We start from the raw sequence: 17926 nt of genomic DNA, 5'->3' as shown, positions 1-17926 counted from the left end.
ATCTACCAAACACGAACAATTATTCAACCAATCAATCATGTAATAAATTCAATATTTAAACGACCAAAACAATTTTTTATAAGGTATAGATATACACATGGCATTAAGAGTAACAAGATACAGCACTAATAGATTCCTCTCCCAAAATCTAATCGATTGGTAGACATATTAAGAATCTCTCTAACAGAGACAAAACAAATTGGTCTGTTTTTTGATTTCCCGATTTTGCCCTTATTTTATATCACAATTACATTTTTGTTTTTATTTTTTTAAAATTACAAAAAACATTTTTTTTTATTTTTTTTTAAATTACAACTATTCAAATAGCACTTTAGTCCCTCGATAATTTGTCAAATTTCACTTTAAGCTCTCGATAATTATAAAAAAAACCGTACACACGCACCGCGTGTGCCAAATAGCTAGTCCATATGATTGCTAAAAACACATTACTATATCTTGTGATTTATCATGATTATTATAATAATATAATAAGACCTTTACACGATCGTATAAAACTATATCGGTAAGATGTGTTTATTTAATTAATATTTAAAAAAAATAATTTTGACATAATAATTTTTTAATAAGTTGAATCGGATAAATGTCTTATAAAATTAAAAAACTGTGTGTAATAATAAATGTTAATAATAAATAAATAGTAGGTATCTGAGACGGTCTCACGAATCTTTATCTGTGAGACGATATCGATATTCACAATAAAAAATAATACTCTTAGCATAAAAAATATTATTTTTTATGGATGACTCAAATAAGAGATTCGACCTACAAAATTGATCCGTGAAACCATCGTAACAGAGTTTTGTGATAAATAAATTGTGGATTAAGCATCGATTAAAGCAAATATGTTGAAAATTAATATTTTAATATTGAATATTTGAATATTGAATGTTGAATATTTGAATGTTGAAAATTAGGTAAAATTAGGTGTTGAATATTGAAATTTGTGTGTGATGATGAAGGTAATGATGTAATTTATTTTTGGATTATTTGTAAAGATTTTCTATAAATAGATCTCTCATTTGTGAAGAAAATTACAATTGCATTATACACATATAAGTCTCATTGAATCAAACATGGTAGTTGATAATTCTTCAATATTAACCAATTGACATGATCGATTAGGACATCCTGGTTCAACAATGATGTGAAGAATTAGAGAAAATACACATGGTCATCCGCTGAAAGACCAGAAGATCTTTCAGAATAATAAGTTTCAATGTAAAGCATGTTCTCTTGGAAAACTTATTATAAGACCATCACCAACCAAAATCCAAACTGAATCACCAATGTTTCTTGAACGTATTCAGGGTGATATTTGTGGACCAGTTCATCCACCATGTGGACCATTCAGATACTTTATGGTATTGATGCCTCCAGCAGATGGTCACATGTATGTTTATTATCAACTCGAAATATTTCATTTGCAAGATTACTTGCTCAAATAATAAAATTGAGGAATCAATTTCTCAATTATAAAATCAAGAAAATTAGACTTGATAATGCTGGTGAATTTATTTCTCATACTTTCAATGATTATTGTATGTCTATGGGAATCATTGTTGAGCATCCTGTTGCTCATGTACATACTCAAAATGGATTGGCTGAATCATTGATTAAACGTCTGCAAATGATTGCTAGACCAATGATTATGAAAACAAAGCTCCCTATTTCTATATGGGGACATGCAATTTTACATGCTGCTTCATTAATTCGCATCAGACCAAGTGCATATCATAAATACTCCCCATTGCAGCTTGCATTTGGTAAAGAACCAGACATTTCTCATCTGAGAATTTTTGGATGTATGGTGTATGTGCCTATTGCACCACCTCAACGAAAGAAAATGGGACCTCAAAGAAAGATTGGAATTTATATTGGTTATGATAGTCCATCGATCATTCGATATCTTGAACCACAGACAGGCGACGTGTTCACAGCACGTTTTGCTGATTGTCATTTTAATGAGGAAATCTTCCCAATGTTAGGGGGAGAACAGAAACATACCGAAAAAGAAATTACATGGTATGTATCATCATTGTTACATCTGGATCCAAGAACAAAACAATGTGAAAAAGATGTACAGCAAATTGTGCACTTGCAAAGAATAGCAAATCAAATACCAGATGCATTTGCAGACACAAAAGGGGTAACTAAATCATATATACATGCTGCAAATGCCCCTGCTCGAATTGAAATTCCGAAGAAACAAATTGAAGATAGTCATGATGTCATTAAACGCCTGAAGCGTGGAAGGCCAGTTGGTTCCAAGGATAAAAATCCTCGAAAAAGAAAATTCATAGAGAAACACAATGATCACAAAATAGAGAATGATGTTCCTGAAGAAACACATAATGATCACAAAATAGAGAATGATGTTCCTGAAGAAACACATGATGATGAAAATGTTTTGTCAGAACCACAAACTGACGAGAATCATGAAATCTCTATCAATTATATTAATACTGGAAAAATATGGAACCGAAAAGATATAGAAGAAATTGATGATATATTTTCTTATAATGTGGCAATCGACATCATAAATGATAATGAAGATCATGAACCAAAATCTTTTGGTGAATGTAAAAATCGACAGGATTGGATAAAATGGAAAGATGTCATCCAGGTTGAATTGGATTCGCTAAATAAACGTAATGTTTTTGGACCTATAGTCCTTACACCTGAAGGTGTAAAACCTGTTGGATACAAATGGGTTTTTATTCGAAAACGAAATGAGAAAAATGAAATAGTAAGATATAAAGCTCGACTTGTTGCACAAAGTTTTTCTCAAAGGCCTGGAATTGATTATGAAGAAACGTATTCTCCCGTAATGGATGCAATTACGTTTCGGTATTTGATTAGCCTTGCAGTATCTGAAAATTTATAAATGCGTCTTATGGATGTTGTTACAGCTTACTTATATGGATCACTTGATAGTAATATATATATGAAAATCCCTGAAGGATTTAAGATGCCTGAAGCACAAAGTTCAAAACCCAGAGAATGTTATTCTGTGAAATTACAAAGATCATTATATGGGTTAAAGTAATCCGGCCGAATGTGGTATAATCGGCTAAGTGATCACTTGATGAAAAAATTATATGTAAATAATTCAATATGCCCTTGTGTTTTCATTAAGAAAACAACATCCGGATGCATAATTATTGCTGTATATGTTGACGATTTAAACATCATTGGAACGAATAAGGAAATTCAAGAAGTTGTTTCATACTTGAAGGAAGAATTTGAAATGAAGGATCTTGGAAAAACTAAGTATTGTCTGGATTTACAAATATAACAAAAAGAATGTGGAATATTTGTTCACCAGACAAATTATACAGAAAAGATCCTTAAACGTTTTAATATGGATAAACCAAATCCTTTAAANTTATCTGATCCACACAAGGCACGTTCTCAAACTGGATATGTATTTACTCGTGGAGGCACAACAATTTCTTGGCGTTCACAGAAACAAACACTCGTAACAACTTCATCAAATCATGCCGAGATTATTGCACTACATGAAGCAAGCCGTGAATGTGTGTGGTTAAAATCAATGACCCAACATATCCAAATCTCATGCGGATTATCATTTGACGAGAAGCATGTGATACTATATGAAGATAATGCTGCATGTGTTGCTCAAATGAAAGAAGGATACATAAAAAGCGACAGAACTAAACATATTCCTCCTAAGTTCTTCGCATTCACCAAGGAGCGTGAGAAGAATAAATATATTGATGTTCGTCACATTCAATCAAGTAAAAACTCATCAGATCTCTTCACAAATGCACTTCCTACGACAATATTCAGAAAGCACATATATAATATTGGGATGCGCAATCTACGAAATCTGTGAAGAATTGTTCGTGTCAATATGAGGGGGAGTTTACGTGACTGTACTATTTTTCCCTTACTGTAGTTTTTATCACAATGGGTTTTTCCTAGTAAGGTTTTTAACGAGGCAGTATAAAAACACGTAATGAAGACAATCATTATGATCATCATCACAAGGGGGAGTGTTGAAAATTAATATTTTAATATTGAATATTTGAATATTGAATGTTGAAAATTAGGTGTTGGATATTGAAATTTGTGTGTGATGATGAAGGTAATGATGTAATTTATTTTTGGATTATTTGTAAAGATTTTCTATAAATAGATCTTTCATTTGTGAAGAAAATCACAATTGAGTTGAGAAAAAAATATTATAAAATGTGTAGTGTGATAATTTTGAGAGTTTAAAATTTTTATTTTTTACCGTAATTTTTTTTTTTTCACAACAAAATATATATAAGATATAATATTGTCGTGACATTTTTATCAGTAGGTTTGGTGAGTGAGTGTTGCGACGCAAGAAAGAAAGAGGAGCAAATGGATTCAGATTTCGGAAACGAGAGAGAACTCTCTGATCTGCAAAAGCTTCGATCTCAGTACCGACCCGAGCTACCCCCTTGCCTTCAGGTCTTAATTCTTTCTGTGTGTTTTGTGTTTTTTTTTAATAAAAATTTCGGGGTTGAGATATCACCGATTTTTACACTGCAAATGCTACATTTCTGTTTAGTTTATGATTGGAATTTTTGCAGAAAAGTTTGTATTTTTTTTGGTCGGTTTGGAGGATTGATTTTGGAGTTGGCGGAGATACTTATGCATGCGCTGGGGATGAATCTAGTCCGAGTTTTAATGTGTTTTCACGAATCTTAACGTCGAGGATATAGATCTATAGTTGGATCTCCTGAATTGTTTTTTCTTTTCTTTTTTTTTTCCGTTCCTGCCTTTTGATGCCATGCGTGTCCTTGATTTTGTGCGGCATCGTTCCGTGAATTTATTTTTGTGTTTGGTTTAAAAAGGATAGTAGTCACTAAAATGCAGAATCTTTGAATCCTCAGCGTTTATGCTTCGTTCATTCACTGTAGATCCCAGAAGGAGAACTTTCTTCTTTCCGAGTTTCTCTCTGGTCTATTTTACTGGATAATTTGGAAATTTTAGGTTCAGGGTTTAAATTATTGCCTTCTTAGTGCTGATTCTGTCTGCCTTGTAGTATTTTGTGCCAAGGCTAAGAATTTATGTGGGCGTGTTTCATAACCTTCAGAACGCACACATCACTAACAAACATCCCATGTACAAAGTTATGTCAATCTGAAGTCTGAACCTTACTGTTTTCTTCAGTTTCATGTGGACATACAACATGCTAACAATAGACTATGACTCATCTATCTACATATTCCGTGTAAACTATAGATCCCCATAGAAAGTACATTTTCTTTGTAAACCACTTGCGCGATCTAGTTGCTGGCTTATTTGCATTAATTCTTCTGCATCAGTTTTATTTGCATGCAGAAAAGTTCAGTTGTAGTTTTGTCCTTATATATATGTTTTTTTGCTGAATCCCCTTATGCAGATATCGCTTGTTACTTTTCTGATTTGTAGATCGTTTCCGTTTGAATTGCCTAATTTTCAGCATCTATCATCTTATTGTGACTTAAACAGGGAACTACGGTGCGTGTAGAGTTTGGTGATGCAACGGCAGCCGCAGACCCCTCAGGCTCTCACACCATTAGTAGGTCATTTCCTCACACTTACGGTCAACCCATAGCTCACTTCTTGAGGGCAACTGCCACAGTCCCTGCTGCTCAAGTAATTACCGACCATCCCGCTACCAGGTATACTGCATTGGAATTGGTGGTGCTTTCCTGTTAATTAATTTTTTCCTGTGCTTGTCATGTTTTAATTCATTCAAAGTTATCCATAGCGGGCCTCCATCTGCTTCAGCTAAGAGAAGATTGCCATGAGCTAATTTTTTGTACCTTTTTTTCAGGGTTGGAGTGGTTTTCTGTGGTAGACAATCTCCCGGAGGACATAATGTTATTTGGGGTCTTCTTGATGCTCTAAAAGTTCATAACCCCAAAAGTACTTTGCTTGGTTTTTTAGGTAAGGAGCTTCGTTTCTTCCCTTAGACCGATGTTGCTCCCCATCTAAAACTTTTAGGAATGGAATTCTATGCCTTTTGTCTCTATGATGTATTAATCTCTATCAACTTAAATTTTCTTAGTTTTGATGAGAAAGTGATTTTTTATATTGTATGAATTGCTGAATCATTCAAGTAGCTATTCTATGTTTCCTTCTTGTCTCATGATGCAATTTGTTTTTTCAGCTTATTCATGTTGGAACCATTTTTGTGTTTTATCAGGTGGTTCTGAAGGTTTGTTTGCTCAGAAAACTTTAGAGGTCACCGATGATATTCTTGCAACTTACAAAAATCAGGGTATGTGAGGGTTATAGGCAAAAAATATCTTCTCGCATTATTTTATTATTGGAATAAATTATCATAATTTGTTTTTTTCTTTTTTACCCTTCGAAGGTGGTTATGACTTGCTGGGACGGACGAAAGATCAAATTAGAACTACTGAGCAAGTCAATGCAGCACTCAATGCATGCACAACTTTGAAGTTGGATGGTCTTGTCATCATTGGAGGTATTCATTTGTTGTCTCTTAAGGTTCCATGGCAATCCAGAATATATGTACTACAGGTTTGCTGACACAACCCCTTTTTTCTTTCAAAGGAGTGACATCAAACACAGATGCTGCCCAACTTGCAGAAACTTTTGCAGAAAGAAAGTGTCCCACGAAGGTATATCACTTGATTGTTGTTTGATCAGTATAATTGTTTGGTCCAGTTTTATAATTTAATTAGTTGCTTTATCCACCTTTCTATGTGTCATGAAGCTCTTCTAATGTGATGTTTCGGGTGCATGCATGTTTCTATAAATCTTATACTGTGTTCCTTTCACCTGCTTTTTTATTTTTCTTAAGCATTTCTGATATAAGTGTGATAAAATTCTTCAGGTGGTCGGTATTCCTGTCACCTTAAATGGAGATCTTAAAAACCAATTTGTTGAGACAAATGTGGGCTTTGACACAATATGTAAGGTATTATATTCATCTTCCCCGAATGTAGTGTAGCTTATTGTATCTCTCTGAAGGTTGTGTGGTTCAGCAAACTAATTGTGAAGCGAGCTTGTGGATTGTACCATATATGGTTGTTTTAACGTTTTCTTATCGTTTCAGAGATACTCAAAATACGTAGATCTGAACAATTTATCTATTTAACCAAGTGTTAAATGTTGATAGTATGCTGAAAAGCGTGTACTCAATCTCCTCTGCACATGGCATGCGTTCCCTTAACATTATCTTATTTGTCTGTGACCTTGATGGATAGTTTTATACCTCTATAATATGTGTCAAATCTCTATCTTTGAAATATTTCAATTCTTAAAAGTTAAAAGCATACTTATTAGTATGCTGAAAAGTGTTTCTTCAATTTCCTTACATTATCTCAACTGTTGTGCTCTTCATGGATAGTTTTATACTCTATAATATTGGTACCTCTTATCTTTGAATTTTTTTTCTTCATATAAGAAATTTTGAATGACCTTTAAATGTGTTCTCTGATTACAGGTTAATTCACAGCTGATAAGCAATGTCTGCACTGATGCCCTCTCTGCAGAGAAGGTAAATGATTCATTTCATATCCTGCATCCGTTTTTGGGTTTCTATCAGGAAGGTCTATGGAATATTCTTTCTTTTACCTATGAAAAAAGAAAATTTTCGAATATTTCACTCAGTTTTCTTTCAAGGATTTTCTTATTAAAATTGTTTTACTTTTTACTTCTTATTTTCCTTCTTTATTGTTCCCACTCTGTTTATTTGCAGTATTATTATTTTATTCGGCTAATGGGGCGGAAAGCATCGCATGTTGCCTTGGAATGCACCCTCCAATCCCATCCCAATATGGTTTGTATTGATTTATTGTTATGTTGATTGAAATTTTTGTAAGAGCAATGCGTTCAATTTTCTTCATGATTACATCATAGGGCTTTGATCATTCTTTCAGATTATTCTCGGTGAAGAGGTGGCTGCATCAAAGCTTACACTTTTTGATATTACAAAACAAATATGTGATGCAGTTCAAACCAGGGGTGAACAAGGTAGCATTCATTAGGCATCATAACGATCAGTTCACATTGCCTGCTAACTGGTTCTTGTTTCAGATAAATTCCATGGTGTTATACTGTTGCCGGAGGGGCTAATAGAAAGCATTCCAGAGGTTTATGCTCTATTGCAGGTCAGGAAAGTTGATTAATTTATTATTATGATATTCTTCTTCTACTCCCTGATCCTGAATCTGCATCAAAATATTGCATCTCCCAGGAAATTCATGGTTTGCTCAAGCAAGGTGTCTCTACTGATAATATTTTTGCTCAACTGTCACCATGGGCTTCTGCTTTGTTTGAATTCTTGCCACCTTTTATAAGGAAACAGGTACCTCTTCATTTTCTTTGTGTAATTGATTTTTGCAGCTTATTAAATTTTCATCATCTTACTTATACTGATGTTTATATCATGTAATAGCTTCTTCTCCATCCCGAATCAGATGACTCTGCTCAACTATCTCAGGTGAATTGAACCTGCTCATTTTATTTCTTTGCAAGGTGATATCCACAAATTTATTTGGTTTTAATTAATACTGTTATCTTATGTTGATAGATCGAGACAGAAAAGCTGCTGGCTCATCTGGTTGAAGAAGAAATGAACAAGCGATTGGTAAATTGTCTCTGCATTCCTCAATTTTTTGTTATGATTTAGTTCTTAATAATTGCTGGATGAATTATCAGTCTTGGGCAGCTGTCTCTACATATTTTTATTATTTCTTCATGCTATTATAATTTCATCACCAAATTAAATGTTCGTCAGACTCATGAATGTAGAATTTGTGTATGTTTAGGAACAAACCTTGTGATTTTGGCTGTTGTAATTTTCTCACATTTTGTACATTTGTATACAGCTTAATGTCTATGTTTAGAATGTTTACACCTGCTTTTCTACAATACTGAACTGTCTCAGGGTCTTATGTTATTCTTATATGAAAAGGATTTGGCTGCATGAATTGTATTCCACACTCAGGCTAGAACTCTTTCTTATAGTCTCTTGTAAATATGGAAATTAGTTTGGGATTTCCTTCTCACTTGACATTTTTTTTCTTGTTGCGTAAAATCATTGTTTCCAAAATGAGACATCCTGACACTTAAATCGTGATTAATCCTTTTCTACCTGAGAAAGTAATATAGTTAATTATGTACTATTTCACTTGTTTGTAGATATAATGGGCTTGTTTATTCCAGAATATCCTACCTAGCAGATTAATTTTTTTTATGCCTGTCATTTTGTCTGTACAGAAAGAAGGAACTTACAAGGGAAAGAAGTTCAATGGTATATGCCATTTCTTCGGTTATCAAGCTCGAGGTTCTTTACCATCAAAATTTGATTGTGACTATGCCTATGTAAGTATTCAGTGAAATAAATTTAACTATATCCTTATGTTTTATAAATAGTAGACGTAAAGCTAAGTCATGAAAATGGTAGTAGTATTAGTGGCAAAAACCAGGGCAGTTCTTGGATTACGCCACTGCCACCTTCCTGTCTGATATGGTGATTGCATGTCTCTTTACCTACTTTCGAGTCTTGAAATTTGTTATGTAGTGCAGACTTTTGATTTAATTCTAGAGATAATTTTGGGGAGGATAGAAATGTCAGGATGGATTCCTTTTCTGTTGGTTTCACCTCTCATTTTCTCTTCCAATCAAGTTTTTGTATTTTGCAGCCAAAAAGTTGAGAAACTGAACATTAAAATAATGTTATTACAGGTGCTTGGTCATATTTGCTACCACATACTCGCATCTGGATTGAATGGTTATATGGCCACCGTAACAAATTTGAAAAATCCCGTAAACAAGTGGCGTTGCGGTGCTGCTCCTATAACTGTAGGTTTCCTATTTCTTCTTTGAGTTATACACACAACCATTATCCAATAATAAATTTACTTCCACCTGGTTTTTTTACTTGTCCGCAGGCTATGATGACTGTTAAGCGTTATGGTCGTGGTCATGGGGCTTCAACCCTTGGAAAACCAGCTCTACATCCTGCCACTGTTGATTTGAAGGGAAAGGCCTATGAGTATGTCATATTTTTGTGACAATTTACTTCATGCTTGGTTAAGCTAGATTCGAAAATAATTAATTTGAATTATCTATTTTGATTTTATTATTCAATTAATTTTTGTTCATTTTTCTGTATGGTTGGTAACTTAGTGGTGCTTTGCTGTTTATCGTTGTTTGTTGTACTTGCCAGGTTGTTGAGACAAAATGCAACCAAGTTTTTAATGGATGACGTATATAGAAACCCAGGACCCCTCCAATTTGACGGCCCTGGGGCCGATGCAAAGGCTGTAACCCTTTGTGTTGAAGATCAGGATTACATGGGTCGCATCAAGAAATTGCAGGAATACCTTGACAAGGTCCTGCACTACCCCAGCATAGTCATTGAGCTCAAATTGAATCCTTTAATTCAATATCAATTCTTGAACTTTGGTTTGATTTTCCCCCCTGCTATGTTCCAGGTTCGTTCGATAGTGAAACCTGGATGTTCTCAAGATGTTCTTAAAGCTGCTTTGAGTGCAATGGCTTCCGTGACTGACATTCTTTCTGTGATGTCCTCTCCTTCAAGTGGGAATACTCCCTTCTAAAGATCTTTAATTCTAAGATATTTCTCCTGCTACCGCAACACCACCTCTCCTTCACCCCCTCTATTCTTTTTTTCCCCGTCTCAGTGAAGTTTTTATGCAGGTTTTAGACGTATAAGACGACGGTAACAAACACAGTTTTGATTTTATGTTTCAGTTTCTTCTGTTGCGTTGTGTAAGATTGAAAAATAAAGCGAGGAATTTCTTTTGCGGCTAATGGGAAAGTTTGGACTTTGTCCTCTTTAACTCGTTCAGAACTTGTTCTGCTTCAGGCTAGTTTCGATGTTCTGTGCATTTGAACCTAAACCCTTCTTCTAGATTTATAAATGTATATGAGAACAAAATAATTTGATGTTCTGTTTGGATGTAATGATTTAGATCTTGGGGAGGATTTCAAATCAATCAAACTTCAAATGATTATATTGAGGAGTTGATTTGAAATTGTAGGAAAAAATATAATTGAATAATATATGATATTTCAAATCTTTAATGCTACTTTTGAGCCAAATGGACACGTTGAATTTGAGATGTAAATTTCTTTCCATCCAAATACAACTTGAAAGATTTTAGTGATAAATAAAAAAAGAGAGCTTTAAAATGTTGCTGTTCATAGATTTTGAGATCTCAAAGTAATGGTCTGTGTAAATGAACTGGTAGCACGGTGTGAAGCAATATATATCTACTCCAGTTTCCATTAAGGAATTATTACTATTATTCTAATAGAAACTAGCTGAAGTAATAGTTTTGGTGTATTTGGTACTAAATTTGAACATGCACCAAGGCTTTGGTCTCCACAAAAAACATGAAGAGTCACTAATTTCTGTAATTGAAGAAGGATATTTATGCCGTCGTGATATTAGAATTCCTACTAAAATTCTACATAAAATATGCCAACATGGTAATTAATACTCTAGCTCCTACAACTGTAATTAATATTGTTGCCATTGCGTCACTCCAGCTACGGCCTTCAACGATGAATTTGAGCCCCGAGAAGATATGCTTATTATTTCGTTATTATAGGTTGTAATGGTTGACAAAATCACCCCAAATGCTTCATTTGGTTGGCGCTTGTGCCACTCTTGCCGATTACTATTCCATTCACCAGCCCGAACCATCCATCATGCACGAACTACCGATGCTTCGGTAACAGAACAATGCATGTAAACCCAAAAAGACGAGGTGTGATTTACTGAATCAGTAGCCACAAGAAGAACGTTGACCAAAAAGTTAACGCGACAGAAGCCAACAAATAACACCATAACATAATGACTGAGCATTCTGTCTCTCCAGACCCAAATAACTGGGTTATGGTACCTGAGGCCGTGAAAATCGATAATCAAGCCACTCTTTTAACAATTTGAGTCGATTGTTTTTGTAAATATAAGAAAGATATGAGGTTTTTAATAGTCTCTTTTGTGTAAGTTTGTGTGTGCCCGTGGTTATAGGGAAGTGGTGACTTTAGTTATACACCACAACGAAAATGAGAAAGGGAATGCTTGAAGATTTGATGTACCTATGTTCATTGCAGGAGGGAGAGCAAACTGCAGCAAGAGAACGAACTGATACAATAGATCATCATGAACTAAACCGAATCGAACTGCCCCTTTAACAACACCAATGCCTATCAGAGGCATCACAGCATATCGAACAACAATAATGCTGAAAATAACAGATTTCTCAATTCCTGAACCTTTTAAGCCTGATAGAAGAACCATGAGTCAGTCTTCAGCAAAGAAAATTTCCAGACAGGATCAAGAAATTATCGACTTTCGATGATTATCATACATATGACATACCCTTTAAAAGGTTTCCTCCCATGATCAGTGTAACTGCTGGAATGGCTCCATCCCTGCATTTTAGGACCGACCAAAGAGTATACACAATAAGCTTATGAAAAAGGGACAGAAAACAGTTATCAAGTATATATAACACAGCTTCTATACCCCAGCAAAAGAGCAGTATCTTGGAACACACGGAGAGGAGCCGTATCACCAATCAGAAAGTTTCTAATTTGAGGTACAAGTCCAACTATAAATCCAACAATCTGTACAAAATTAGAAGACAAATGCTATCACATAAATAAGTTACATACAAATGAGTTCCATAATGCATATCAAGGAAAGAAAGAAACATACTGCTCCAGTTGTTGATGGAGCGAGCAACCTCTTGAGGTTCATCTTTTTAAAGAACTTTTCTAACCGACGCTTTATTTTATTTGAAACTCCTACCTGCAATTGACCTTCAGATATCAAAACCTTAATATTCTAAGTCTTCTTAAAGGTTTTTTTTATTGAAACAGGGCATGCCACAGTTATCTTGCAAATACAAAGCGGTAGCAAGCTGCTCTCTTAGCTGCATTTTGAATCAAAGGCCGACATTAATGGTATGATTTGGTATTACATTAGTCGGTGTCATTCGTGTTTAATGTTGTATAAACAATAATATGATTTATGAATCTGCTAATCTGTTGCGGGAAAGGGATATTGTGCAACTTCGACATGCCATGAGTCCTTGGGATTCTCTTCCAATTTTGCAGTGGATTCTTTTTCATTCTACCTTTTTTCCCTATCCACATTTCTTCCATTAAAGTCTTATATACTTAAAAAGAAAATGCATATGGGGTCTATTAATGACCTTCAGAAGAGTTACAAGCACAAAAGTCCAGCACTAAAACGTATCACTTAGTTGATTTGCTTGAATATATAGAGATGACATGGATGATACTAACATTGAACATAAAATTTCAACATTTTCCATGATTTCAACGGCATTTAATACTTGCTCCTTCTGAAGTTATGAAGATTCAAAGAAACAGTGAACGATTACCTGAGGCATTTTATTTTCAAATCGATCTAGTGGCAAAGTCAATCCAGTTTCATCTGATGAAAGTAAAGGTTCGGTCCATGTCTCTCCAGATGACGACGAGCTTGTTTTTGGAGAGTTACTTATTTCAACTTCCATCGAGCTCTTACTTGATGATACCCGGACGATGTTGTACACGTAAGACCACAGATAAATTGCCCCAATCTAAACAGGAAGAAGAATAAGAAGAAACATAATACAATTTCAAAACTAACTTTACGGAATTTATGACCTTTAAGGATCATTGTTGACATATTATCAATAATGATTGTTCATGTTTCCTAACAAGCAAGCGTCGTTAGCTGAAAACTTACGGCCATCGAAAGAGAAGCATAAGCCATTCCATATGTATGGCAAACATCAGGACTTCCGAATGGGCTTCCCTTCTCTTTACAAACTGCTGGAATTATGATGAGAAGCAGGTTCCCCAAGTTCCCTGATCATACAAATATAGTGAATATATCAGGTTCCGGTTTAAATTATTCAATATAACAGAAATGCGAGCCTCAATTGGTTTCTTCTTCTTTTCGCCCTTATCAGATACCTCTAGAGCCGATTTCGGCTCACATGAAAACTATGATCCAATCGGTTCCTTTAATTCATCGGAAACATAGTAAAAATAATTTTTAAAGGATGCTTTCTGAATGCATTATGCATGAACAATGTAACTCAATGCCTTTTGTTATCTAGTAACCATTAATCAGTGTATCATTTAACAGAATGAACGAAACATCAGTGACTTGCAAAAAGAAAACATTAAACTTCAGTAATGTTGCTAGTTACTACAACTGGTGCCTATTTATGCTGTGGCTGAGCCTGGAAATCAACTTAGGGGGATCATATGCAAAAAGTATACTCAACTACAGAAAAGTTTACCTCGGCGGGGGCGACTATTTATTTAAAGCTCATTACAAGTACCTGCAGCACAGCAACCTATAACAAGTCCTCGGAGATGAATAGGAGCTCTCGTAACTTTAATGACGGCCCATCCTAGGACCGAACCAATAATGAACGTGAAAAGAATATTAAAAGGCATGAACCACCTGCAAAATCAGCCAGACTTATATTCGAAATCGATAAAGCATGGAAGTAAAAGGATAGAGCAAGATTGCTGCTTACAGCTTAACCATGCTTTCATATGTTATCGTTTTGGCTAAGTTGCTGTAGACGAGTGCCGGATTGAATACATAGAAAACAACCTGTCCACAAAAGACACTGAAATTATTTCAAAGAATCTTATGAATAATGTTTCATGGATATATCATAATAGAAGATAAGTGAAGGCTGGGCTTAAACATTCAAGACGAAGATCAAATGCTTACATTGTTCATATGCTTCCTTGCATCATCTCCAAGAATGTTACCACTGTCTGAAGCAAGATATGATCCCAGTCCAGTCACCAAGAGCACTTTCATCACAGGAATCGATGAGGCAATGAAGAGATCCAAAAGGCCCATTTTGAAAATCACACAATCTCGGATCCTCCAAGAAATGATGTTTGATTAATTGAACTTCAAGAATCAAATGTGACCTGCTGTTTTAATGCCAGCAACTCAGTACATGCACGGATGATTCTTGAATTTCAATCAAGAACATTTACAGAGAATTTACTTGCACTGTTTCTAAAAGACAAACTTATACACACACACAAACACACACACACACGCATTTTTAAGAATCGATGTTTCCGATCACAACACAGACTTTATACTTAGAATTCACAATTTCCATTATCAATTAAACAACAGGAAGACACCAAAAGGCCTTTCCTTTTCAACTTTTGCAAATTCTAGTGCATCACGTTCTGCTCTGATTTCCTCGAATTCCTTCTCTTTTTCTTTCTTTTATTTTTCCCTTTTTTCTTGGGCCCGTACACAATTATTGCCCAGCGATGGAAATCAAACATCACGCAGAAAAATTACAATTTTTGAATCAAGAAACGCGTTGTAACACCCAAAAAGGTGGAAAAACGAAGAGAGAAATCTGCAGAATTAATGAATGGACCCTTCGATAATCAACACATTTTCACACGGAATAGAATAATTATCATGCATTATAGAATCAATTACCAGCCAAGAATCTATCGAAGATGAATCGGCTCAACGTGCTAGCAAGCTTCTGTAAAATTTTACGGATGCTGCCAAATAAAATTCTCTACAGTTAGAAAGTGACGGGGAACAATCTGCTCTGCATGGTGGGGTTACTATTTATTGAATAACTATTCCTGACACGGTCTCATGCATCTTTTTTTTTAAATAGATCAATCCTATCTATATTCACAATAAAAAGTAATACTCTTAGCATAAAAAGTAATACTTTTTCAAGGATGACCCAAATAAGAGATCCGTCTCACAAAATACGACCCGTGAGACCGTCTTACATAAGTTTTTGTCATATTTATTATACCGATGCACCTGTTTTGTACCATATTTTTTTTATAATTTATTTGACTTATATTTAATTGAGAATCAAAATGTAATTATAAAAAATAAAAAGGGATTACACTGCAATTTTGATAGAAAATAATTTTGGTGAATTTGTCCATAATGGTGGGAAAAAAATGGATACACATATTTTGGTGTCCTTGACGATTTCTGTCATGTCCTCAACTTTAATAATATATATATATATATATATATATACACACACTTTCTTTGTATTTATTTGTGAGAAATTCTATGAAAGTCAGGAGAAAAAAAAGATGAGAAAGAACGAATTTTTATTTATTTTTTAATTACCAGGAAAAAGAAAAAGACAAATATTGATTCATGGGAAACGAACGAATTCATACATGCATGCATCAGATTGGATTGTAGCGTGCACACAAATTACGCAGTTAGGAATCAAAACATACACGTAAACGCATGCACCGTTCCTAAATATGACGTACGTGAAGGTATTCAAATTTCTTTTGCCAATTGCTATTTCTTTGTTAAAAAGTTTGAATTGATATCTTAGTTTGGCTGTTATCTTTTAAATTTCCCGCGTTTGGACGGATGGATTTGAAATCAATGTATTTCGATTATAATTTTATTGATTACAATGAAAATAAATTAAATCTTAAATCCACATTTTATTTATTTGCACATTAGTAATACAAAGTATAACGAATTTAAAATGAGCTCATGACTGTGTGAACTTGAAATCAGTCTTAATTAACATGAAATATTATATAAATATATAAATGGTGAATTTAATCTTTATGATCTTATTTCTCGAAAAAACAAAAATATATTTGATTATATATCACATCAGCTATAAATTTGAAATCCATCTATCTAAATACTAACATGTCAAATTTTACCATCAATAGTTGAGATTTTTTTTAGCTTAGGTTACTTTCCACCAAACATCATGTCGTCTTCTATCATTTCAACACGTTACTCCTTTGTATCTTTGTCCACGAAAACTCAGAATCTTTTTATATTGTCTCGTTTATGTTTTCTGAGATAGAATATAATTTTAGTACTACATCAAGGGGCGTTTTTGTCGGGCAGATATGCGTTCGGATATGTGTACGTGAAAATATATTATTTTTTATTTTAAAATTTTTATTTTTGATTATATATATATGATTGGATCGATTTATGAGATTATCGTACATGATATCTATTCATCTTTATTTTTCTTTTTTATTTTATTTGTTTAGACGGAATTTTAAAAATGACATATACTTAAGGATGTAATTGAGTCGAGTCGAGTAGATTCGAAACGAACTCTTGAATGTTTGAGTTTGACTCGCTTATAATCGAGCCGAACTCGATCTTTATTTAACAAAAATATATACATGTCCCTCGAGCTTATTTGATCTCCGATTCGATTGTTTTTATATTCTAAGGGCATCCACAATAAGAAGGATATTTTCTTCAAATATTTGTGGACCTCATAATCCACATCATCAATCAAATATTTCTCTATTCAAATATCTCATATTTCACAATCAAATATCATACTAACCAAATATTTATAGGTCTCACTGTCACTTTAATTAATATTTTATTTTCATTTAAATGAAATCATTTAACCACTTTAATTACTTTCATCTATTATTTAGTATTATATTTTTATTGAAATATAAAACTAGAAAGTTTATAACGATTATTTTTGAATAACTAATTTGTAATAAAATAAATATTAATAAAATTAAAAAATTTATAACGAACTATACAAAACTAATTTACCACAAAACAATATTTATAACATTGATAATAAAAATTATAAAATTGTGCAGAAAAAACTTCTCAAGTTTTGGGTTTACCCAAATTGGGTAGACCAACAATTTGGTCGACCAATTAATGACCAATTGGTGGTCGANACAAAACTAATTTACCACAAAACAATATTTATAACATTAATAATAAAAATTATAAAATTGTGCAAAAAAAAACTTCTCAAGTTTTGGGTTTACCCAAATTGGGTAGGACCAACAATTTGGTCGACCAATTAATGACCAATTGGTGGTCGAC

At 33.8% G+C, this 17926-nt stretch overlaps 2 protein-coding genes across 5 annotated transcripts; one reads left to right on the top strand and one right to left on the bottom strand.

Moving 5' to 3' along the window:
• Positions 1–4324: 4324 nt before the first annotated feature.
• LOC140969474 (pyrophosphate--fructose 6-phosphate 1-phosphotransferase subunit alpha-like) lies at positions 4325–10844 on the top strand. The gene is made up of 19 exons (XM_073430832.1): positions 4325–4482; positions 5509–5681; positions 5837–5949; positions 6209–6283; positions 6380–6493; positions 6583–6650; positions 6866–6949; positions 7478–7531; positions 7733–7813; positions 7914–8007; positions 8071–8144; positions 8231–8341; positions 8432–8476; positions 8567–8623; positions 9256–9360; positions 9724–9840; positions 9930–10033; positions 10208–10373; positions 10476–10844. Exons 1-19 carry the CDS (start codon positions 4393–4395, stop codon positions 10599–10601), a joined length of 1851 nt encoding a protein of 616 aa, XP_073286933.1. The 5' UTR covers positions 4325–4392; the 3' UTR covers positions 10602–10844.
• Positions 10845–11329: 485 nt separating this feature from the next.
• Positions 11330–15651, bottom strand: LOC140969475 (protein PIN-LIKES 3-like). 4 transcript variants are annotated; one of them, XM_073430834.1, is made up of 11 exons: positions 15530–15651; positions 14783–14994; positions 14580–14659; positions 14379–14503; positions 13775–13896; positions 13425–13625; positions 12734–12826; positions 12542–12642; positions 12395–12447; positions 12112–12297; positions 11330–11912 (listed from the first exon to the last, which is right to left on the bottom strand). In XM_073430834.1, exons 2-11 carry the CDS (start codon positions 14915–14917, stop codon positions 11785–11787), a joined length of 1224 nt encoding a protein of 407 aa, XP_073286935.1. In that variant the 5' UTR covers positions 14918–14994; positions 15530–15651; the 3' UTR covers positions 11330–11784. The 4 variants fall into 4 exon arrangements, with proteins under 4 accessions (XP_073286935.1, XP_073286936.1, XP_073286937.1 ...); XM_073430835.1 differs by having other exon boundaries at positions 14783–14991; positions 15530–15646; XM_073430836.1 differs by lacking the exon at positions 15530–15651 and adding an exon at positions 15183–15489.
• Between the last annotated feature and the right edge of the window lie 2275 nt (positions 15652–17926).

Source organism: Primulina huaijiensis, unplaced genomic scaffold (genome assembly GCF_012295235.1).
Source record: "Primulina huaijiensis isolate GDHJ02 unplaced genomic scaffold, ASM1229523v2 scaffold41879, whole genome shotgun sequence".
NCBI lineage: Eukaryota > Viridiplantae > Streptophyta > Magnoliopsida > Lamiales > Gesneriaceae > Primulina > Primulina huaijiensis.
This window is presented reverse-complemented; position numbering and strand designations above follow the sequence as displayed.

What these genes read in the sequence shown, in the direction of transcription:
- LOC140969474 (XM_073430832.1), top strand. Translation starts at nt 4,393, where the DNA reads ATGGATTCAGATTTCGGAAACGAGAGAGAACTCTCTGATCTGCAAAAG. An exon ending in AGCTACCCCCTTGCCTTCAG is followed by an intron (nt 4,483 to 5,508) that starts GTCTTAATTCTT and finishes TGACTTAAACAG; the next exon opens with GGAACTACGGTGCGTGTAGA. An exon ending in CACCTTTTATAAGGAAACAG is followed by an intron (nt 8,342 to 8,431) that starts GTACCTCTTCAT and finishes ATCATGTAATAG; the next exon opens with CTTCTTCTCCATCCCGAATC.
- LOC140969475 (XM_073430834.1), bottom strand. Translation starts at nt 14,917, where the DNA reads ATGGGCCTTTTGGATCTCTTCATTGCCTCATCGATTCCTGTGATGAAA. An exon ending in GATACTGCTCTTTTGCTGGG is followed by an intron (nt 12,448 to 12,541) that starts GTATAGAAGCTG and finishes CCTAAAATGCAG; the next exon opens with GGATGGAGCCATTCCAGCAG. An exon ending in CCCTCCTGCAATGAACATAG is followed by an intron (nt 11,913 to 12,111) that starts GTACATCAAATC and finishes TCACGGCCTCAG; the next exon opens with GTACCATAACCCAGTTATTT.